Source organism: Rhinolophus sinicus, chromosome 4 (genome assembly GCF_057876585.1).
Source record: "Rhinolophus sinicus isolate RSI-liver-muscle chromosome 4, RSI-T2T, whole genome shotgun sequence".
NCBI lineage: Eukaryota > Metazoa > Chordata > Mammalia > Chiroptera > Rhinolophidae > Rhinolophus > Rhinolophus sinicus.
The window spans coordinates 85,971,138-85,995,655 of NC_142504.1; the positions used below are offsets into that span (position 1 = coordinate 85,971,138).

Genomic DNA, 24,518 nt, shown 5'->3' on the forward strand with positions numbered 1-24,518 from the left:
ACTTACTCAAATCTAGTTAACTTCAATTCCACGTCCCATTGCTAATTCATACCCATGGACACCTTTCTCACTTTGGTATTATCTAGGATGGCATCACGGCTGAAATTTTAAACTCCTATATCACTTTCCGACTGTAAACCTCTGTGCCTTTTGCTTCCTCTATTCTTGCTACCTTTTCCGTATCATAATCACCCAATCAGGACTCTGTCTTGATCTTTCTTCTCAGTCTTTTCTGCATTATTAAAGATTTTCTGAAGCCTCCATGCAATGTATATGCTTGTAGTTTCCACAATCACACCTTCATTCAAACTCTTATTCCTTCAGTGCCAGACTCTTAATTTGGTTCGCACTGGACTCCAAAGTAGCTTTTCCAAAGGTACCTGAAATTTTATGAATCCAGTTTCAAACCCATTCCTCAGTCTATACTTTCTATTTTTTGGATGTTGACAGCACTAACTTGTCAAAGTACAAAAAACAACAAAAAAAAATATTGGTATATACTTGAATAAGTTTTCTCACAATCTACCCAAGAAATATTGACTTCATCATACTGGGGAAAAGGGACAAGGCTCTTTGAGGGCAGAGTCTTCTGGGCCCAGTCTCAGCCTTCTTAGGACCTTCCCAACTTTAACTGCTGATGAGATCGATGTCTCAGTTCACCTTTGGCCCATTAGCACCACGCCAGTGTGTCACAGCAGACCAGTGGAAATCTCTGCTAATTTTAGTGGGATTTTCCTTAGCTGCTATGGGAGATTTGTTACTCTTCTGATCAATTATTCATGACCTAAAATCTAAACTCTTTAGTGTGACATTCAGAAACGTCATGATGTGGCTCCTACCTGTATATATAGCCTTTTTCCCTGCATCTGATCTCCAAACATAATAAACTACCTGAATTCTCTAAATGCACACTTGTTTTTTGACACCTGGATGCCTTTTCTTCTATTGTTTTCACTACTTGAAGTATTCTTTCCTAACTTGTTCCCACCCTTCAAGACTTAGTTCTGCCATCTTAGCAAGCTTTTTCAATTTTCCTTTAAGCTCTTTGTCCTGGGTTCCAAAGAATTCTGTGCTTAACTCAAGAAAAGCAGTTGCATCCATTGTAACATGTACCTGTTTCTTCACCATTGATCAGTGAAGCTAATTAAGAGCAGGTTTTACCTTTCATTTAACATGCTCAGAATCTCACCCAAACTCTGACACTCAATACATGACTTCAACATGAATAAATAAATGAATGAATGAGGAACAATTTCCTTTATCCTTGCCAAAGTAAATTGAGGTGTGAATCTCACTCATTCAGTTATTCTTCTTAAAAGTCACATTGCTTTAGTCTAGATTTCAATTCAGCAAATGTTGAGTACTTATTAAATTCTAGACATTGTGATGGATTCTGGAAGTACTCACATGAGTTAGGTATCACTCTCTACCTCAAAGGTATCACCTACTCGAATGGGAACCAAATATTTAAGCAAAACTGCAAAATATGACATACAATACAATCTTGTCTCTTTACCCTTTGCTGGAGAATATACATGGGATTTATAATTTGAAAGCCAGCAGAAATATAAATCCCTTTAATACCAAAGCCCTTGAAAGAGTATTCTAAAGATGTCTTCTCTAATTTCTTTCAGTGCTCTGCTCCTTTCACCATTATATTTAACCTTTGGCCTTTACCAATTTACTGATACCCCTCTTTCTGTCACCGATGCTCTACTAATGGCCAAATTCAGAGTGTGAGACTCAATACTTTGGCAATGTTTGGCACTGTTGATCCCCTGTGGAAATGAGATTCAGACCTTCTGACTACCTGTATCTTTGGTCTGGAAGGACAGGCTCCATGAGCCTGGGGCACAGACTTTTGAGAAGTGGGGCTCTCACTGGCTGGTTCTGATGTCTCAAAGATAGGACATGAAAAATCAGTTCCACAAGTATTGCAATAGCTGCAAGTTGTAATCAGGAATGGCTATGGACAGGAAATGCTGCTCTGAGGTGAATATGCATTTCTAGGATAAAGATGACAGAACTGCAATAAAATAGGAAGCCCACTGGAAGAAGGCAAGAAGGAACAAGATTCTTCTTCCCCCTTCAAGCTTTAAGTCTCCCTTTAGTGCCCTTTATTGGCAGAGCTTAACTTAGGCATGTTTGACAAATAAGAAATGAGTCAAGGGATAAAACAAAAGGGATATAAAAAAATATATTGAAGCAAACAAACATGGAAACATGACATACCAAACTTGTGGGATGCAGCAAAAACAGTTGTAAGAGGGAAGTTTATAGTAATAAACATGGATGGATCTTGAGAGAGTAATGCTGAGCGAAACAAGTCAGACAGAAAAAGCAGAGAACCATGTGATTTCACTGATATGTGGTATATAAAACAAAAACAACAAAAGAACAAGACAAACAAATGAGAAACAGAAACTCATAGACACGGACAATAGTTTAGTGGTTGCCAGAGGGTAAGGGGGGGGGGGGAGGTGAGGGTAAGGGGGATCGAATATATGGTGATGGAAGAACTGACTCTGGGTGATGAACACACAATGGGATTTATAGATGATGTAATACAGAATTGTACACCTGAAATCTATGTAATTTTACTAACAATTGTCACCCCAATAAATTTAATTAAAAAAAAAAAAAAATTTTTGATATACTGTATTTTCTCTCTGATTCATTTAAAAAGGGTCAATTTGTTGGATGATCACATTCTAAGGTATAAAAATGCCAAATCATTATATTGTACACATGAAACTATTTAATATAACTAATGTAATATGTATACCAAATATACTTAATTAAAAAAGTAAAAAAAAAAAAAAAAAAAAGATCGAGGATCCAAGATTGCAGAGTAGATACACACTGTGCCCGCCTCCTCCTGTGAAGACATTAATATTACAACCAAATTATAGAATAATCCACCTGGAGAAACACCAGAAGTCTAGCAGAACGGAAGTTTTACAACTAAAGATATAAGAAAGAAACCATGTCCAGACTGGTAGGAGGGGTGGAAATGCAGAATAGGCCAAACCCAAACCTCCCTGTGGCTGGTGATTAAGAATCAGGAGGGATATCATGGCCACGTTCCCCCTGAAGGAGTAAGGGACACCAGCCCCATGCCAGGCTCCCCAGTCCGGCATACTGATGCTGGGAAGAGGAGGCCTCACAACATATGGCCATGAAAAATGGGGGGGTTCTGACTGTCTGAGTGGGATGGAAGCCTGCAAGAAATCCAGACATCTACTTAAAGGATCCATGCACAAACTCACTCACTAATATGCACCCACCCTGGGCTGTGGCAGAGGGACAGTGACTTGGGGGCATCAGAGACATACAGGAAAAGACTGAGTTTTGTGGCTGTGGGGTGAGGACAGGAGGGACAGGTGCCATTTTTCCCTTGTGGAGTCCTCCTCCTGTGCAGCTGACAGGGGGGCACTACCCTCCCCCAATGCCCATAGTCAAATCTGACTCTGGATTGCTCTGCTGAGCTCTACTTGTTCCACCTTGGTGACTCTCTGAGACCCTGCCTCACCTAACTCATGTACCACATGAGGTTTTATCAGTGGCTGAAACTTACAGGAGCCAGTTGTTGGCAGCAGGCCTTGAGGTGTCTTGTTTATTTGTGGAACTACCCAAGGACTGTTACTGGTGACAAGCAGCCTCAGTTCACAGCATGGCTTCTTCCACACACCAGGTTTAGCACAGGCAGCGACTAACTATGGATCATATTGTAACTCCTACCAGGTAGTCCCCATTGGTCACAGGCAGTGGCTGACCTGGGTCTGCACCGGCCACCCTCCCAAGAGGCCCTGGAACCAACATACCTAGAGGTCAGCTTCAGATTGCAGCAGAGCACCACCCTATTGGCCCCATAAGCGGCATACCTAAAGGACGGTATCAGCAGACATGAGAGCCGACTGGGGTGAATCCCACTCCATGGGGTAAGCCACTTGCACAACAGCCCATAAGCTGCAGATGTGGCCAAACCCTGCAGCCAGTCAGCCTGAGGGTCAATCCCACCAATAGTAATCAAGGCTCAACTATAACAGGAAGGCACACACAACCCACACAAAAGAGACTCCTGAAATACCCAGCACAGATGATCAGGGAGACTGCGCCACTGGCCCCACAGACCACCTACTATAGCAGGCCACACAGCCAAGACTACAAGATGTAACAAATCTACCTAACAGATAAAAACAAACAGAGAGGGAGACAATGAAGAAACAAAGAAATGCATCCCAAATGAAAGAACAGAACACAGTTCCAGAAAAATAATTAAACAAAATGGAGGCAAGCAACTTACCAGATACAGAGTTCATGAAAATGGTTATAAGGATGCTCAAGGAACTTAGCGAGAACTTCAACAAAGCCCTGCCAAGCATTAAAAAAGGACATAGAAAATACAAAAAACCCAGTCAGAAATAAAGAATACAATAACTGAAATGAAGAATGCACTAGAAGGAATCATCAACAGACTAGATGAAGCAGAGGATAAAATCAATGATTTGGAAGACAAGGTAGCATAAAACACTGAATTGGAACAGCAAAACCAAAAAAGAATTAAAAAATGAGGATAGTTTAAGAGACAACATCAGGCATAACAATATTCTCAACAAAAGGGGTACCAGAAGAAGAAGACAGAAAGCAGAAGAGAGAATTGAGAACTTATTTGAAGAATAATGACTGAAAAACTTTCCTAACCTGGCTTACGAAACAGACATACAAGTCCAGAAAGTAAACAGAGTCCCAAACAGGATGAATCCAAACAGGCCCACATCAAGACACATGGCAAGGGTTAAAGACAAAAACAAAATCCTAGAGGCAGCAAGAGAAAGTCAACTAGTAATTTATAAGGGAGCTCCCATAAGACTATCAGCTGATTTCTCAACACTAATTTTGCAGGCCAAAAGGGATTGGCACAAAATATTCAAAGTGATGAAACAAGGGCCTATAACCAAGACTGCTCTACCCAGCAAAGCTATCACTTAAAATTGAAGGACAGATAAAGAGCTTACCAGACAAGAAAAAGCTAAAGGAGTTCATCACCACCAAACCAGAAATGTTAAAGAGAATTGTTAAACACAAGAAATGTTAAAGAGAAAGAAAAAAATAATAAAAAATGTGAATAAAATTACAATAACTATATATCTATCAACAATCACTTTCAATGTAAATGATTAAATGCTCCAATCAAAAGACATAGGGCAGCTGAATGGACAAGGAAACAAAACCCTTAAACATGATGCCTACAAGAGACTCACTTATAATATTTCATAAAAAATGAAAAAAAAAAAAAGTTGGGGTAGCAATATTTATACCAGGCAAAACAGACTTTAAAACAAAGTCTATAACAAGAGACAAAGAAGGACCCAGTAATTCCACTTCTGGGTATTTATCTGAAGAAACCCAAATCGCTACTTCGAGGGGATATGTGCATCCATATGTTCATCGCAGCATTGTTTACAATGGCCAAGATGTGGAGGCAGCCTGGGTGTCTGTTGATAGAAGAATGAATAAAGAGGAGGTGGTACATATATACAATGGAATGTTGCTCGGCCATGGAAGAGAATGGGTTCTTGCCATTCGCAGTGGAATAGATGGTCCAGGAGGGTATTGTTCTGAGAGGAGTATGTCAGACAGAGAAAGACAGATACAATATGATTTTGCTTATACGTGGAATCAAAAGAACAAAACAAACAAACAAAATAGAAACAAACTCATAGACACAGAGAACATTTTGATGGTTGCCAGATGGGAGGGGATTTGGAGGGTGGGTTAAAAGAGGAAGGGATTAAGAGGTACAAAAGTAGTCATGGAGATGTAGGGCATAGCACAAGGAATATAGTGAATAATATTGTAATAACTATGTATAGTGCCAGGTGGATACTAGACTAGTCAGGGGGGTCATTTCTTAAATTACATAAATGTCTAACCACTAGGCTGTACACCTGAAATTAATATAAAATAATAGTAAAGAAAGGGAAAAAAAAGAAAAAAGAAAGATCTCAAATAAACCATCTTTCTTTACGCCTCAAGGAACTAGAAAAAGAACAACAAACTAACCCCAAAGTTTGCAGAAGGAAGGAAATAATAGACATCTAAGCAGAAATAAATGAAATACAGACCAGAAAAATAGTAGAAAAAAATCAACAACATCAAAACCTGTTTTTTTTAAAAGATAAACAGAGTTGATAAATTTTTAGCTCGACTAAAGAAAAGAGAGGAAACTCAAATGAAAAAGAAAACATTACTACTAATACCATAGGTATACAAAAATGTATAAAAGGAAAAATAAAAATCATCTTATCTCAATAGACGCAGAAAAAGCATTTGAAAAAATTCAACATTCATTCATGATAAAAACTTTTAACAAATGGTATACAAGGAATGTACCTCAACATAAGAAAGGTCATAGATAGGCACACTTTGTTTTATTGTGGTTTGTTTTATTGTGCATTGCATATATTTCATTTTTACAAATTGAAGGTTTGTGATAACTCTGCATTAAGCAAGTCTATCGGTGTCATTTTTCCAACAGGCTCAGATGATGGTTAGCATTTTTTAGCAATAAATTATTTTACAAATAAAGAATGTACACTTTTTTAGGCATAATGCTATTTCACCCTTAATGGACTGTAGTATAGTGTACACATAACTTTTAGATGAACCAGGAAACCAAAAAAAATTGGTGTAACTTACTTTATTGCAATAGTCACGTTATTGTGGTGGTCTGAAACTGAACTTGAAATATCTTGAGGTATGACTGTATGACAAGCCCACAACTAACTTCATTCTCAATGATGAAAAACTGAAAGCATTTCCTAAGATCAATAACAAGACAAGGATTCTCATACAAATTGTATTCAATATAGTACTGAAAGGCTTAGCCCAAACAATTGGTCAAGAAAAACAAACAAACAAACATCAAAATAGGACAGAAAAAAGTAAAATACTCTCTGATAGCCACATACAAAAGAAGGAAAGTGGACTCTTATTTTACGCCACTCACAAAAATTAACTTGAAATAGATTAAAGTCCTAAATGTGAGATCCATAATTATAAAACTCCTAGAAGAAAACATGGGAAAAAATATCCTTGATATTGGTTTTGGCAATGATTTGTTTTCACATGAAAATCACAAAGAGGATATGAAACAAGTGCAACAATAAGCAAGTAGGACTACACCAAACTAAAAAGCTTCTGCACAACAAAATAAATAATAAACTGAAAGACAACCTACCAAATGGGAGAAAGTATTTGCAATCATATATCTGATAAGGTGTTAGTATCCAAAATATATAAGTAACTCATACAGTATAGTAGCAAAAAACAAAACAAACAAACAAACAAAAAACAGAAATAATCCAACTGAAAATTGATAAAGGACCTGAATAGACATGTTCCCAAAGAAGACATACAAATGGCCTACATATAAATGAAAAGGTGCTCAACATCACTAACATCAAGGAAATGCAAATCAAAACCACAGTGAGATATCACCTCACATCTGTTAGAATGGCTTTTATGAAAAAGATAAGAGATAAGTCTTGGTGAGGATGTGGAGAAAAGGGAACCCTTGTACACTGTTGGTGGGAATGTAAATTTATACAGCCATTATGGAAAACAGTACGGAGATTCCTCAAAAAATTTTAAAAATAAAAATACCATATGATCCAGCAATCCCACTTATGAGTACATATCTGAGTGAAATAACATCAGTATCTCAAGGAGATATGTATACTCTCCTGTTTACTGCAGTATTATTCATAATAGCCAATATATAGAAATAATTGAAGTATCTGTCAATGGATGAATGGATAAAGAAAATAAAACACATGAATATGAATATTATTCAGCCATGAGAAAGAAGGAACCCTGCTATTTGCAACAAAATAGACAAAACTAGAGGACATTATGCTAAGTGAAATAATTCAGACAGAGATAGATGTATGATAAGTGTATAATCACACTTATTTGTGGAATCTTAAAACAAACAAAAAAAATTGAACACATAGAAACAGAAAGTAGAATGATGGTTATCAAGCGGCAGTGGGGTGGGTGAAATAGGGAGATGCTGGTCAAAGAGTACAAGTTTCCAGTTATAAGATGAATAATTTCTATATTACATGGTGACTATAGTTAATAACACTGTATTATATATTTTAAATGTGCTAAGAGAGTAGATCGTAAGCATTCTTACCATACATACAAAAAAGATAACTACGTGAGGTGATAGATGTGTTAGTTAACCTGATTGTGGTAATCATTTCACAATGTATATATATCACATCATCATGTACATTTTAAATATATACAATTTTATTTAAATTATACTTCAATAAAGATAGGAAGAAATAAATACATTTATGTTAAATGGTTTTTATTTCATTTGCATGGGATTATCAGCTATCACTGCAATTTATGCTTCATAATTTATAAGCTAATAAATTAATGAAATGTTTAGTTCAACCAGATTACTTTCCATGTCATATAAATTCCTGTATTTCAGTCTACTTGAACGTAGCAGTCTATTGTTACAGTGTGAGGTTTCCTACATGAATTAATTGTGGGTTTTGCTTTATATATTTGTAGTTCATGTTATTCAGTGTGTACAAACTCATAATTTCTAAATGACCATTTTGATCATAGTTTTTTATATGACAATTCTCTCCTATGTATTGTTTTAAAGTTAATATTATCAACACATACTCTTTTTGTTTGACTAATTTAATTTTGCATTTTATCCTCAACTATTCTGGCTTAGTTTTCAGATGTCCATTTGTAACCTTTACAGAGCAATATGTAGGGTAATTTTGCTTTTTCAATCCATTCTGATTTAGTAATTTAATTAAACTATATATTAACAGTAATTTTATTGGTTCTTGCTTCTATCATCTTGCTTAATGCTTTCTGTGTTGATACTACCTTTCTACTTTTGTCAGTATTACTTTTTGGTATATTGACTATTGTGGTTTGATTTTATTGTTTTTAATAGTATAAAGTGGAGACATTCTACTTTTATTATATCACTGTTTCAAATTTCCATCTAAATGTGCTCTTATATTAGTAATGCAGATAAACAATCAGAGATGAAAGTTTAGAAGGTAGGCTGGGATATGTCATGAAGACCCATTTTAAAAGTTTATACTTGATTTGTAAAGCAGTGGGAGACATGAAGAATTTTCAAAGAGTGCAGTATGGTTAGAGATAGGCTATAGAAAGATCAATTAGTATTATGCAGAATGAATTGAAGTGAAATAAAAGCACAGGTTGCTTTTATTTAAGTCATAAGAAAGTGCTTTTGTAATCAAAGAAAATAATGAGAAGGAATGAGGATTAGAGACTTAATAAAGACTGATGTCAAATTGGATGTGATGTGCAAATAAAAGAACAGAATATACAGGAGGTGGTGTGTTACTAGTTGACTGGAATAATTATGGTGCCATTTATAATGAAAATAATTTTTTATGACTAGCTTTGTTGAAATGATCTGTTTTGGACCTGACAGACTACGTAAGTGGAAACATGCACCTAATAATCCACCATGTGGAGATAGAGGTTGGGAGAGGGAGTAAAAATGGAGTAGAAGATCAGTGAGTCAGCCACTGTATTGATAGTTGAAGCCATGGGAGCTCATAAAAGCTTTGAAGGAATGTGTTAGAGAATATCTGAAGACAGAATCTGTGTATACAAGTTGTTACATTATTATGTTTCAGTATTTTTATATTCAGCTTGGTGACTTCTAGGGCTGGGGCTCTGAAGACTATCCACTGGTTTGTTGGGAGTGTGTTGTTCAAGTTCTATGTATTTGTGAATTTTCAAGTTTCCTCCTGTTAATTAATTTCTAGTTTCATACAATTGTGGTTGGAAGATTCTTCGTATAATTTCAATCTTCTTAATTTTGTTAAGACTTGTTTTGTGACCGAATATGTGCTCTGTCCTGGAGAAAGTCCCATGTACACTTAAGAAGAATGTGTCTTCTGATGCTGTTGGATGGAATGTTCCACATATGCCTGTTTTTTGTCTAATGTGTCGTTTAAATTCAGTGTTTCCTTATTGATTTTCTGTCTAGACAATTTATCAATTGTTGAAACTGAGGTATTGAAGTCCCCTACTATTATTGTATTTTTATCTATTTCTCCCTTCATATATGTTAGCATTTGCTTAATATATTTAGATGTTATACTGAAATTTTAATCTTAAGCAATTGCATTTGCAAATTATAGGCAGTTAGTAAAATCTCCATAACATTTAAACAAATCTATCATTTAAAGATATCTGACATGAATTGTCTATTGAAAACAACTGGATTTAATTCCAGAACCACATTATACGTATATGTTATCAACATTGTGCATATTTTGTCTTAATCTATTGTATTAGCTATTTGGATTTCTAATTCAACGGTGTGTTTTCTCAGTCCTCAATTAATTCCATTGTGGCTTTCATAAAGGCTTTTATTAAACAATTCCTTCAGGTGATCCATTATTGTGATCAACTGTTTTACCCAGAGGGGTTACCCCAGAACAGTAACACCACATTTATAACATTTATAATAATGCCTAATAAGACTGGATTCTTTCTGGCAGTGCTTTACCTTACACATACATTTACAAATTTTTATTTTATCCAATTTCTAAAAAGGGATGAGAATAGGTTTTCTATGAAGAATCACATTGTCTTTCCGCTCTTTTTTTTAAATATATGTATTTTTTATTTTTCAATTACAGTTGACATATAACATTACATTAGTTTAATGTGTACAACACAGTGATCAGATATCAATACAACTTAAGAAATGATTACCCTGATAAATCCGGCACCTATCTGATATAATAGTTATTACAATATTATTGACTATATTCCTTATGCCATATTTTACATCCCCATGACTGTTTTGTAACTACTAATTTGTACTTCTTAATCCCTTTACCTTTTTTATCCATCCCCCCAACATTACTCTCATCTGGCAACCATCAAAATGTTCTCTGTATCTTTGAGTTTGTTTCTCTTTTGTTTGTTCATTTTGTTCTTTATTCCACATGTAAGTGAAATCATATGGCATTTCGTTTTCTCTGTCTGATTTACTCCACTCAGCACAATATCCTCTAGATCCATCCACGTTGCTGCAGATGACAAGATTTTGTTCTTTTTCGTGGCTGAGTAATATTCCATTGTATATGCACTACATCTTTTTTATCCATTTATTCATTGATGAACAAAAACACCCAGGTTGCCCCCATACTTTGGCTATTGCAATGAACATATGGATGCACATATCCCTTTGAAGTAGTGCTTTCAATTTCTTCAGCTAAATACCCAGTGGTGAGATTACTGGGTCCTTCTTTGCCTCTTGTTATAGCCTTTATTTCAAAGTCCATTTTGTCTGATACAAGTACTACAACTCCAGCTTTTTTTTCATTTCCATTTTTATGAAATATATTTTTCCATCCCTTTACTTTCAGTCTGTGTGTGTCTTTTGCTCCAAAGTGAGTCTCTTATAGGTAGCATATGTAATATCTGTTCAGCCACCCTGTCATTTGTTTGGAGCATTTAATCCACTTATATTGTAAGTAATTGTTGATAGATATGTAGTTATTGTCATTTGTTATTTATATTTTTGATCTTTTTTCTTCCTCTTCTTCTTAAAGAAGTCTCTTTAACATTTCTTGTGATACTGGTTTGGTGGTGATGAACTCCTTTAGCTTTCTCTTGTCTGGGAAGCTCTTTATCTGTCTTTTGGTTTTAGATGATAATTTTGCTGGGTAGAGTACTCTTGATTATAGGCCCTTGCTTTTCATCACTGTGAATATTTTGTACCAATCCCTTCTGACCTGCAAAGTTTCTGTTGAGTAACCAGCTGACAGTCTTGTGGGGGATCCCTTGTTGGTAACTAACTGCTTTTCTCTTTGTCTTGCCACTCTTTAACACCAATAACTGATTCTAATAATACACAATGTTACTAATGATGGCATGTATCAATCTCTAAACTTTGCATGTTCAAACTCCATGCTTCTGATCACATACAGTGAATGTATATAATAAAGAGTTATGCCAGCACTGATTAGAGACAATTTCTTATTAATTCAAGGTTATTTGAAAAGCATTATTGAGATATTTAGCAGAATCCTTAATTGTTAGAAAGCAATAGACAATTTAACAATTTTCACCTAGAGAGAACAGACTAAATGGTAAATTTCTCAAGCATTATCAAGGAGAGAGAGAATGAGAGGAAGAGTTAGCGTCTGCACACAGCATGAGTATTCTCTAAAGTACAATGCTGGTGCAGTATGGAAACTATCTCTGACATGCTCCAGCTTTTAGCCATTATCATGTATGTTGGCAACAAAATTACTGAATAAGAATATGTTCATCCATTTATTCATTCAGTCATTCAACAAGTACTCATTGTGTGCCTCCCTTGTGCCAGGCACAGTTCAGAGTTTTTAGGATACAGAGAATGTGACAGAAAATCTCCTCTCCTCATAGAAAATACATTACTACAGCAGAATGTAGGCAGACAAAAAACAAGTAAAAATGAACAAAACAAGTTCAGAAAGAGATTGGTGCTAAGAAAAAAAAGTGATGTATCCAAGTGAATGTGGATAGGTCCACTTCAGAATGGGAAGACAGAGACAGGCTTTTGGATGAAAAGAAGTACAAATCTCAGTTACTGAGGGGATAGTTACATGGGATTTTTCCTTTGTCTCTCTCCTGCTGACCATATTTTGCCATTTCACTACTTATTATTGTTCCATTAAAGTGTTGAAATGCTAGTCAATAAATGATTACTGAAATCCCACTGTGTTCTCAGCACCAGTACGATTGGAAAATGTGGTTAAATTCAAACAACTAATTCTACTGCTGTGATAAAATATGTGGTGTGGAATGATACTTACGTCAGCAAATAACTTAAGTCTTCTTGTTTTGAGGGGTGTATTTGAGTTTAAGTTCCCCCAGCTATTCATACCTCACATATCTGAGATTCAGCCGTCAATGTCCCAGGAACTCCTCCAAGAAGAGGCATCATTTATTGCCACTAGATGGCACCAATTATTTTCAGATTTTTAGGCCAAAACAAAACAAAACCTATTTCTATGTAATGACTATATTTCAAATGAAAGACTGTTAATTAGCACCATTATTAATAAAAGTATTGATCTTTCATTAATAATTTTGATGGTATTAAAGCTAGCATTAAAGATGATATGTTCATTTACACATACTTGTTTTTCAATGTATATTTGTTCCAGATAATCTTTTTAAAAAGTGTATTAGCAATGTTATTGAAAACATTTTAAAAAGCAATTGAATATATTAAATATATATTATAATTTAATATATAAATATCAGGATCAAAAATAGCTGATAAAAATATATTATGATATTACATAAATCTTTAATAGTTTTGTAGGAAATAGTTTCAATAAAATCTGGTAGAATTCTTTATTTTTTAGAAGTAATTTCCCACTGTTTCTCTCAAAAATATGTAATATTTATAAGTAAATTGAAAAAACCCTGGTATTTATTATTGCAATTAAATATAACAAAAATAATTACAAAATGTAAAATAGTATAGGAATAACTTCAGTAAATGTATATCACTTAGTCATATTTTATATAAAAATGTAATACGCATAGCTTTATAAAGCTTAACAAGTATTGAGATCTAAAAAGTACATTTTATCATATAATTTTCCTGTTTCTAATTAGTAAGTTTACAGTGAAACTAAAACATATGCAAAATTTTTCTAAAGTACAAGAACATGAAATATTCTTATTTTTCAAAAAAGTGCTAAGTAAACATTCAAAGTATGTTTATTCAGAAACAAAATGTAACTATTCTCTCATCTTTCATTAAAAATATAAAAATGGCTCTGTAATAAATATAACCTATACTTTTACATCATTAGCCTTCAAAATAAAAGTGCAGTAAAAAATGACAGTGCACATAAAATGCACTAAAAAGTATAATATTGTAGTACGAATATATTATAATTACATAGAAAAAAATGACAAGTTGCACATTTATTATGCTAACAGATTTGTTTTTTAAATTTAAACATCTTTGTTACTTCAAGATGAAAAATGAGTGCCTCAAACTAGCTGCTATTATGACTATCACTATATTTCCTTCATTCTGAAACAGTCAAAAAATAATACTCACTTTAATATCTTCCAGAGTTTTTTGCCTCATGGTAATGAGAAGTCTATGTCTCTGGTCTTCTTCATAGATTCTCTCTTTACATTTGTTCCTTTCACTAATGAGATGATTATACATAGCTTGTGCATGTTCCTTTTTAAATCTCATAGTTAAAAATTGGTTCCTGTGAAAAAAGAATTGCAATTACCACTAATCAATTTACAATTTATTTCCTAAAATACACTTATGATACATTTTAAAAGACTCAATATTGAGGAGAAGTTCCCAGATGGTGGATTAGATAAATGCTATGCCTGCTGCCTCCCAGGATGACATCAAAATTACAACCTCAAGGACCAATCAACCTCAAGAATTAGCTGAAGACTAATTGAACAAAATCCCTATAACTAAGGATATAAAGAAGAGGCCACATTGAGACTGGTAGGGAGGGAGGAGATGCAAAATGGGCTGACCTAAACCCACAGGTAGTGGTTGAACACTAGGAGGGACACCTTCATGGTGGTGGTCCCATCTGAATAGGGAGAGGTCCCAGAACCATAAGGACTCCCCAGCCTAGGGGTCGTGTGCCGGGAAGTGGAGTCCCCATAACATCTGGCTGTGAAAATTAGCAAGGACTCCATCAGACGGAAGGTGGCTGGAAACCCAGGTGTTCTTTTAAAGGGCCAACAAACAGACTCATTTGCTTGAAAACAGTTTGGCTCCAGTGGAGGGGTGGCAACTCAAGAAGTACAAGAGACATACAGAGTTGTGTGGATTCGGAGCAAGGGCTGGAGAGATAGCTGCCACTGTCCTTGTGTGGAGCCTGCCTCACATGTACCCTACAGGAAGGTGCCATATTACCTATGTTGAACCCTCCCACTAAGGGTGAAATCTGAGAATGCATTACTCTGGTATAATCCAAGGGCATGCACCACCTTGAAGACAGCCTGGGCCCCCGCCCAGCCCAGCTGGTGCTGCATCGCCTGGGGCACTGTCAGCTCCTGGGTGGCTTGCCATGCCCCACAAGCTGTGGAAGTTTTTTACAGCAGTGGAAGGGCGGCAGTAGCCTGGAGAAATTTTGGTGGTGGGCAGTCAGCCGCAACTTTTGCCGCAGCCTCTCTTGGGTGGCTCTCGAGGATCTGTGGGCCCTAGGCAAGCAGTGGCCAGCCAAGGTGTTCTCAGGTCATTCTGTGAAGTGGTATCAGGTTTGGCACTGCTGCAAAAACTGAATCTGCATTAACTTTGTAAAACCACCAGCCATTCCTCGTGATTTCCTGTTACCCTGCCCCGCCCAGCTAGGGATGCATCTCACAGGACACTCTCAATACTGGGTCAACCAGCCCAGCCCACACATCTAAAGAAGTTCTTTGAACAGCTGAGACTTATGGGCATCTGGCAGCTGGCAACAGGCCTAGGGTGGCCCTGGGCCTTTTTGCTAAGCTGCCTGAGGCCCAATACTGGTAGAAGCCGGCCTTGATTCACAGCGAGGCCATGCCTACATGCCTCCAGGTCCAGCACAGGCAGCAACCAACCACAAACAGCACTGTAGCTCCTACCAGGTGCCCAGGGCCAGTCACAGGCAAGGACGAAGTAGGCCTGCACAGGAGCCCCTCCCAAGAGACATCAGAAACAACACACCCAGAGGTTGGCTTCAGACCACACCAGAGCACTACCTTGTTAGACCCACAAGCAGCACACCAAAAGAATGATCTCAACAGGCACAAGGGGCTACTGGGGTGAATCCCCCTCTGAAGGGTCAGCCCCCACACAGCAGCTCATACACTGGAAACATAGCCAATCCTGACTGCCAGTCAGCCTGAAAGTCAGTCCCACTCACTGATATGCCAAAAGCAATCAAGGCTCAACTACAACAGGAGAATACACACAACGCACACAAGGGGCACTACTGAAACACATGAACAGGTGATCAGGGAGTCTGCACCATTGGACCACATGGGATACATACTATAGAAGGCCAACTGGCACAGACTGAGAGACATAGAAGATCTATCTAATACACAGAAGCAAACACAGAGAAGCAGCCAGAATGAGGAAACAAAGAAACATATCCCAAATAAAAGAGCAGGAGAAACCTCCAGCTCTACCTAAATAAAATGAAGGTAACCAATCTAACAGAGACAGAGTTTAAAACACTGGTTATAATAATGCTTAAGGAACATAATGAGAACTTCAACAAAGAGAGAGTATACATAAGGAAGGTCATAGAAACCATAAAGAAAAAGTCAGAAATAAAGAATACAATGGCTGAAATGAAGAATACCCTAGAAGGAATCAACAGCAGATTAAATGAAGTAGAGGATCGAATAATTAATTTAGAAGACAAGGTAGCAGAAAATACCCAATCAGAACAACAAAAAGAAAAAAGAATTAAAAAATGAAGATAGTTTAAGGGACATGTGGGACAACATCAAGCATAATGACATTTGCATCATAGGGGTACCAAAAGGAGAAGAGAGAGAGCAAGGGATCAAGAAATTATTTGAAAAAATAATGACTGAAAACTTCCCTAACTTGGTGAAGGAAATAAACATGCAAGCCCAGGAAGTGAAGAGTCTCAAGCAAGATGAACCCAAATAGGCCCACACCAAGACACATTATAATTAGAATGGCAAAGGTTAAGGACAAAGAGAGAATCCTAAAAGCAGTATGAGAAAGACAACTAATTATTTACAGGGAGCGCCCATGAGACTATCAGCTGATTTCTCAACAGAAACTTTGTAGGCCAGAAGAGAGTGGCAGGAAATATTCAAAGTGATGGAAAACAAAGGCCTACAACCAAGACTACTCTACCCAGCAAGTCTATCTCTTAAAATTGAAGGAGAAATAAAGAGCTTCCCAGAGAAGAAAAAACCTAAAGAAATTCATTACCACCAAGCCAGTATTAAAAGAAATATTAAAAGGCTTTCTTTAAGAAGAAGAGGGGAAACAAACAAAGAAGATAAAAAATATGAATAATAAAATGTCAATAACTATGTACCTATCAATAGTCAGTTTAAGTGTAAATGGATTTATACTCCAATCCAAAGACTTAGAGTAGCTGAATGGAAAAGAAAACAAGACCCATGCATATGCTGTCTACAAGAGACACACCTCAAATCGAAAGACACACATAAACTGAAAGGAAAGGGATGGGAAAAGATATCCCATGAAAATGGAATCAAAAAATAAATTGGAGTAGCAATACTTATAGTAGATAAAACAGACTTTAAAACAAAGACTATAATAAGAGACAAAGAAGGACACTACATAATGATAGATGGATCAATCAAACAAGAGGACATCATCCTAGTTAACATCTATGCACCCAATATAGGAACACCTAAATATATAAAACAAATATTGACCAACATAAAGGCAGAGATTGACAGTAGCACAACCACAGTAGGGGACTTTAACACTCCACTGATACCATTGGATAGATTTCCCAGATAGAAAATTGACAAGAAAACAGCAGCCTTAAATGACATAGTAGACCAGATGGATTCAATTTATATATTTAGAGCATTTCACCCCAAAGCAGCAGAATATACATTCTTTTCAAGTGCACATGGAACGTTTTCCAAGACAGACCATATGTTAAGCCACAAAACAAGTCTCAATATATTTAAGAAGGTTGAGATCATATCAAGCATCTTCTCTGGCCACAATGGTATGAAACTAGAAATAAAATACAAGAAAAAAAACTGAAAAATGTACAAACACATGAAAGCTAAATAGTATGGTAATAAATGGGTCAACAGTGAAATCAAGGAAGAAATCAAAAGATACCTTGAGACAAACGAAAATGAAAACACAACGACCCCAAATCTATGGGATACAGTGACAGCAGTCCTAATAGGGTAATACATAGCAATAAGGTGCACCTCAAGAAATAAGAAAAATCTCAAATAAACAGTCTAACTTTACTCTTAAGGGAACTAGAAAAAGAACAGCAAACAAAATGCAAACTGAGTAAAAGGAAGGAAATAATAAAGATCAGAGTAGAAGTAAATGAAATAGAGGCTAAAAGAACAATATAAAAGATCAATGAAACCAAGAGCTGTTTTGTTTGAAAGATAAATAAAATTGGCAAACCTTTAACCAGACTCATCAAGGAAAAGAGACGACCCAAGTAAATAAAACCAGAAATAAAAATGGAGAAGTGACAACGAACAACACAGCAATACAAAAAATTTTAAGAAAATAGTATGAGCAACTATACATCAAAGAATTGGACAATCTGGAAGAATTGGATAAATTCCTAGAAGCATACAATCTTCCAAGGCTGAATCCAGAAGAAACAGAAAAATCTGAACCAACTGATTACTACTAATGAAATCAAACCAGTAATAAAAAATACTCCTGACAAGCAAAAGTCCTGGACCAGACGGCTTCACAGATGAATTTTACAAAACATTCAAAAAAGAATTAGCATCTATTCTTCTCAAGCTAGTCCAAAAAATTCAAGAGAAGAGAAGGTTTCCAAGCTCATTTTACCAGGTCACAATTACCCGGATTCCATAACCAGAGAAAAACATTACAAATAAAGAACACTACAGGCTGACTTCCCTAATGAACATAGATGCAAAAATACTCAACAATATTAGCAAACCAAATTCAGCAATACATTAAAAAGATCTTACACTACAGTTAAGTGGGATTCATTCTGGTATGCAAGGTTGGTTCAATATCCACAAATGAATGAACGTGATACACCAAATAAACAAAATGAAAAATAAAAATCATATGGCCATATCAATAGATGCAGAGAAGGCATTTGACAAATTCCAGCACTCATTTGTTTGACAAAATCCAGCACCCATTTATGATAAAAACTCTCAGCAAAGTGGGAATAGAAGGAACATAGCTCAACATAATAAAGACCATATATGACAAACTCACAGCTAACATCATACTCAACGGGGGAGAGCTAAAAGCCATTCCCCTTAAGATCAGGAACAAGACAAGGATGACCACTTGCAACACTTTTATTCAACATAGTACTGGAAGTTCTAGCCATGGCAATCAGACAAGAAAAAGAAATAAAAGGCGTCCAAATTAGAAAGGAGGAAGTAAAATAGTCATTAGTTGCTGAATCAACCAATCATGCAGCTTACCTTACCCATGGGCTTCCTCTTATATAGGTTGATACATTTTCCTATTTAAGCTGGTGTGTGAATGTCTGTGTGTGGGTGTGTGTGTGCATGTGTGTCTGTGTATATTTTGTCATTTGTAACTAAGCACATCCTGACACGGAAGTGTGATTTTTATGGTGAAATCAGTAGTAATGTAAAAGATCCTAGTAGAAAAAGCATCAAAAAGTTGTAAAATAATGCTGCAAAAATAAATATGCTTTAGAAATAATTTCTAGAGGTAATCAGCAACCCAGAATCCAGAATAAGCAGATCTACAAAAGTTCAGCATTGTCTTGTTACCCACATTTGTTTTCATCTCTACCAGTATAGGAAATTGAATCATTTGTACAGTTAGCCATAAGAGCAGCAGGATTTCTGAGGGGCTGAAATGTTATAATGCTTTGAATATAATATCTCACTTAATACAATCACAACCCTGTGAAAGAATAATTATTATAGCAATTTACAGACGAGGAACCTAAACTTCAGCATAATTAGCTTCTGTAAGCTAATTAGTAAATGACAGAACCAGAATTCAAATCCAGTTCTGTCTTGTTCTGCTTGATTCAGCAGCCTCAACACTAAAGTACTCATTTTTTTCTCTCTCTCCACTATGACTGTTATCAGTAAATTTGAAACCATGATTTTTTATTCACATTTTTTTAGTTGTGAGTCTCTCCTTCTAAATGGAATAAGGTCCCATGCTTTCATCTGTCTCATCCTTGTTCTGTCCACTTTATCATTCATGCAAACAACATCCAAAATTCTTATCTGATATCCTATGTAAATATTCCTTAATATTGACATTGTGGAGCATAGGCAACCAATGAAAATTATACAGGGAGGAGCTGGTATGGCGAAAACCAAAAATCTCTCATAATTGTTCCCAGAATCTTGACCACATTTACTTTATTTTCTACCCTAAGCATTTTATATTAGATTGCATTCAATATAGCATTTCATTTGTGTGTGTGTGTGTGTGTGTGTGTGTATACACACACATATTATGTACACTATGTATGTTTATGTGTATATGCATTCACGTAAACAGTGTTTCTGTTATCATAGCGATAAAAAGAACAAAGTCCTGTGGGTCTGAGTTTGGATCTGTCCCCTTCATTTATTTAAGAAAATTAAGTGAGAGTCAACAGTGGCTTTGATTGATATTATTTGTATCACCATATTTTAATTGTTTTGCATATGCAATGTTTGTCTCTCTACAAATATTTTCAGACACGAAGATACACTTTCCCACTTGCCATTTCTTTTTCCTTGGTGCCTGGCACTTAACTTGATATGGTCACCTATTGAAAGTACCAGTAGATTGCCCCTAATAGAGTCATGTGTTGCTTAACAACAGGGATACACTCTGAGAAATGCCTTGTTAGGTAATTCTGTCATTGTGTGAACATCATAGAGTACATTTACACAAACCTAGATCGTCTAGCCTACTACACACACAAGCCATATGGTACAGCCTAGTGCTCTTAGGCTACAAGCCTGTGCTGCGTGTTACTGTACAAAACAACATGATATTAAATCAAACACAAGAGAAAATGATGCAACCAAGAGACATGGTAAACACAAGATGTATGAAGCTGCTGCCAGTGTAACATGGCATACTGTTTTTATAAATAGAAAGAGTACACTCTAAAGTAACAATAGAAAGTATATTACAGAAAGTACATAAACCAGTAATGGTCATTTATTATCAAGTATTATGTACTGTATATAGTTGTACGTGCTATACTTTTATGTGACTGGCAGTAGGTTTATATACAGCAGCATCACCACAAACACGAACGTGTTATGCTACGATATTAGGATGGCTGAGATGTCACTAGGAGCTAGGAATGTTTCAGCTCCATTATAACCGTATGGGATCACTGCTGTATATGCAGTTAGTCATTGATTAAAACATCGTTGTGCAGTACAGGACTATACATGTACTGTGCATGATTATCTGCAATAAATACTCTTCCTTTCCCATCCAGTTTAGGGAGTCAATACGCACAGTTGAAAGAGCACATGGTTTGGAACAAGACGGACTGAAGCTGGCTAGCTCTAGCACTAACTAGCTGTGCAATATTAGGACAATCATTGAATTTCCTTGAGTTTCTGTTTCCTCAGCATTCACATGGAACGTAATCACGTAATTTAAGAATTTTCTGTGAGAAGTGGATGAGATACGGTACCTAGATTGCCTGCCAAGTGCCTGGCACGTTAGGAAGACAATCAATGGTAGCTTTAAATATTACCTGACAATATCCAATATCAGCCCTGTTAATTAATAGATTTGTAAACAACAACACAGTGTCAGCTATTCCTTTTCTCCTTTTCCTGGGGAAAGGCAGAGTTTTTGTCAAGTTTAGAAAGGTAATTGATTCACTGCGACATGGTGACCACTTTTGTCTCAAAGGCAATATAATCTAGCACAGGATGGAAGAAAATGTTAGTACTGAAATTGTTAAGAATCCTGAAGAAAAAGAAAAATTACTCAGCTCCTGAATTAGCTCTTTATAAGTTTAATGTGAATTATATAATTTTCGGGTTATACCTTTCAGCCCCCAAATATTCTTCTAGCTATTAAAGTAAATAAATATCTTTCAAAGTATGCAACATGTTTCCTTGCTTTCTTACATGGTATACTGAATATGATTTAGTCTTTTTCAGATAAAGCTATATGATCATTTTGAAAATGATGTTTACTCTATGGTAAGAGATAAACTAATGCTTGTTGAGTGCATTGACTTGACTCTATTAAAGTATATATTATTAGGCTGTGCAGAACTGTTTCCCTGACACTACCCCTTAAGTGGTGGTTTTGTTTGTTGTATTAGCCTTCTATATTTAAATCAAAATATAATTCCTAAATATGACCAATGCATATTCCTTCAATAGCCATCCAAGCCCCGTTCTCAATGTATTACAAAATAGGAAGTAAGAACCATGAGTAGTAACAGGAAGAGTACTTAAGTTCTAAGTGAGGGCCAATGGATATACTAAGGGTCTGAGAGCATGATCATTCTCTGAGTGAAATGCCTTACTAACCGTTGTCAGGTATGGCCCTGACCAATAAGGGGACTGGTTATTTAAAGACAATAAATGAGAATAAGTTACATGAGGTTTTGTAGAATATATATTTCTAAACTCTTACCTCAAAACTTATCAAAAAAGTTTGGGTGAAAAACCAAACATAACTAACCACATCATACTAAGTGGGAAATAGTAAAATTAGTGGGAAGGATTATCAATTTCATACAGAATAAAAGTTCTTATACGTGGAAAAAAGGGAAGCATTCCCTGTTATTCAAATAAAAATAAACGCAGGGGAGCAATGAAAAATGAAAGCAATTTATGATTGTGCTTTTAAACCAAAATTATCAAATATTACATATATGTTCCACATCAACTATAACAGAAAATGTGGATCATTTTAAGAATAAATTTTAAATATGAAAATTTGACCTTATTTATTTTATAAATATATATTAAACATTTAACATTTTGATACAATTTAAGTGCTTACTTTAAATTGTCAAGTGTCTGATCAAGTACTTTCTTTTCCTTTTCTTTTTTGTCTAGGTCCTCAGTCAATTGACTTATTTTTTCTTCATAAAGCATTGTTTTACTTTTAGTGGTCTGTATTTCTTTAAAAATCATTGAGCTTTTTTTCTGGAAAACAAATGCAGGGATGTTTTGTTTTAAATCCTGTGATATTTAAATTCTTGCAATTTAGGGACACAATTATGTTTCGCCATATGAACAATGAAAAGCAAACAGTAACTTCTTATCAATATAAGTGATAACTTAGGTTTATGTTCTCTTCTCCGTTGTTACAGCTGATGAGGTTTTCTAATAGATGGGTTAAAACTATCTATTATCTCTCCTCACATCTCTTTATCCCCCTCTCCCTCTGCACTAACTTGTCCCCACTCTCACACACATACATGCACACCTGAAAGGTATGTCCTTTTAAGATGCAAACATGTGGTCACTGATTTTCAAATATATACAATTAATGTATACAAGGATATATATTTTGATCTTCAAAAAAAGTAGATACTTAATGCCAGCATGATTTCCCAAGGCTGGCCTGTGCAATTCTAGATTGGAGATTTGACTTTGCATGATCCCTTTATGTCTGTTGGCATAAATATTGACTGACTAATTTACTGACTGCGTGTCTAATTTACTGATTGCCATTCCCACATTTGGCATTGCTTCTAATCAGGGCTATTCTTGCAACTGATTCCACCAATCTCAATCGCTGGCTTTGCTATTTCCCTCCATTTTCCCCCATATGCTTCCTAATTCTTTTTCTACTTTTAAGATTTTAAGAAGAATGGCTAATCGTTTACATTTGTTTTCCTATAAAAATCTGCTGTTTGTCCAAGATTTGGAACATTCGGTACTGTGTTTGAATTTTCATATCCTCCCTTTTTTTTTTAATTACTTTTTCTTCCCTGGAGTTCTGAAATTTTTCTACTGATAAATGAGTTTTTGTTTTGGGTTTTGTTGTTGTTGTTGTTTTGTTTTGTTCTGTTTTGTTTTTTAATACCAGAATGTAGTTGAAAGATGGTTGACTACCATTCTTCAATGGGTCCATTAGAATATGTTATTAGTGGGAGAAAAGTCAACCTAAAAAAAACTGTGGAGAGGCACAGGTATGTTTGATTAAAATGAGTATGTAGGAGTCAAGAGAGAATGGGCAACTCTGAATGTTATCTATCACTAAACTTGACTTTCAGGTGAGATTCCATAATTCATGCCTTAATCTTGAATGAAGATTCTCATGGGAAACTGAGAAAACTTCAGAAGCAATGGTTTCAACAGTTTAGACCATACCAGCCAATTCAGCAATGTTGAAGGTGGTGCCAGTGGATTCTCCACTAAAGGAAAGAAAGACAAAGTGTGCTTCCTGCAGACAGCAGTGAAAAACAAAAATTGTATTTTGGCACCTTAAATAGGTACCATCAGTGAGGCTTTAGTAAAGGAAAGTAGTGTATCCCCTTCCATGGCATCAAAAATATCAGAGACATCACCGTAGTGAGATGAGTCTAGAGAGAAGAAACTGTTAGATGCCATGTGTCAGGAGTACAAATCTACATATCTTGATTGAGCAAAAGCTTGGAGACTCCAAGTGCCATTTGTATGTCCTTTGATGAATGCTGAAGTGTCACCAGAGTTAATAGGAATAGAGGCATAAAACAGTACATTTATAATTTCACCATTCT

General features: G+C 35.8%; 1 protein-coding gene across 1 annotated transcript in view; it reads right to left on the reverse strand.

Annotated features, from left to right (window-relative positions):
• The window catches only part of CCDC178 (coiled-coil domain containing 178), a 325,057-nt gene that overhangs the window by 203,557 nt on the left and 96,982 nt on the right, over nt 1-24,518 (reverse strand). Inside the window, exons 16-17 of the mRNA XM_088797614.1 lie at nt 22,811-22,956; nt 14,171-14,330 (exon numbers count right to left, since the gene is read on the reverse strand). Coding sequence (XP_088653740.1) covers nt 14,171-14,330; nt 22,811-22,956 — 306 coding nt within the window. The remainder of the gene's footprint in view (nt 1-14,170; nt 14,331-22,810; nt 22,957-24,518) is intronic.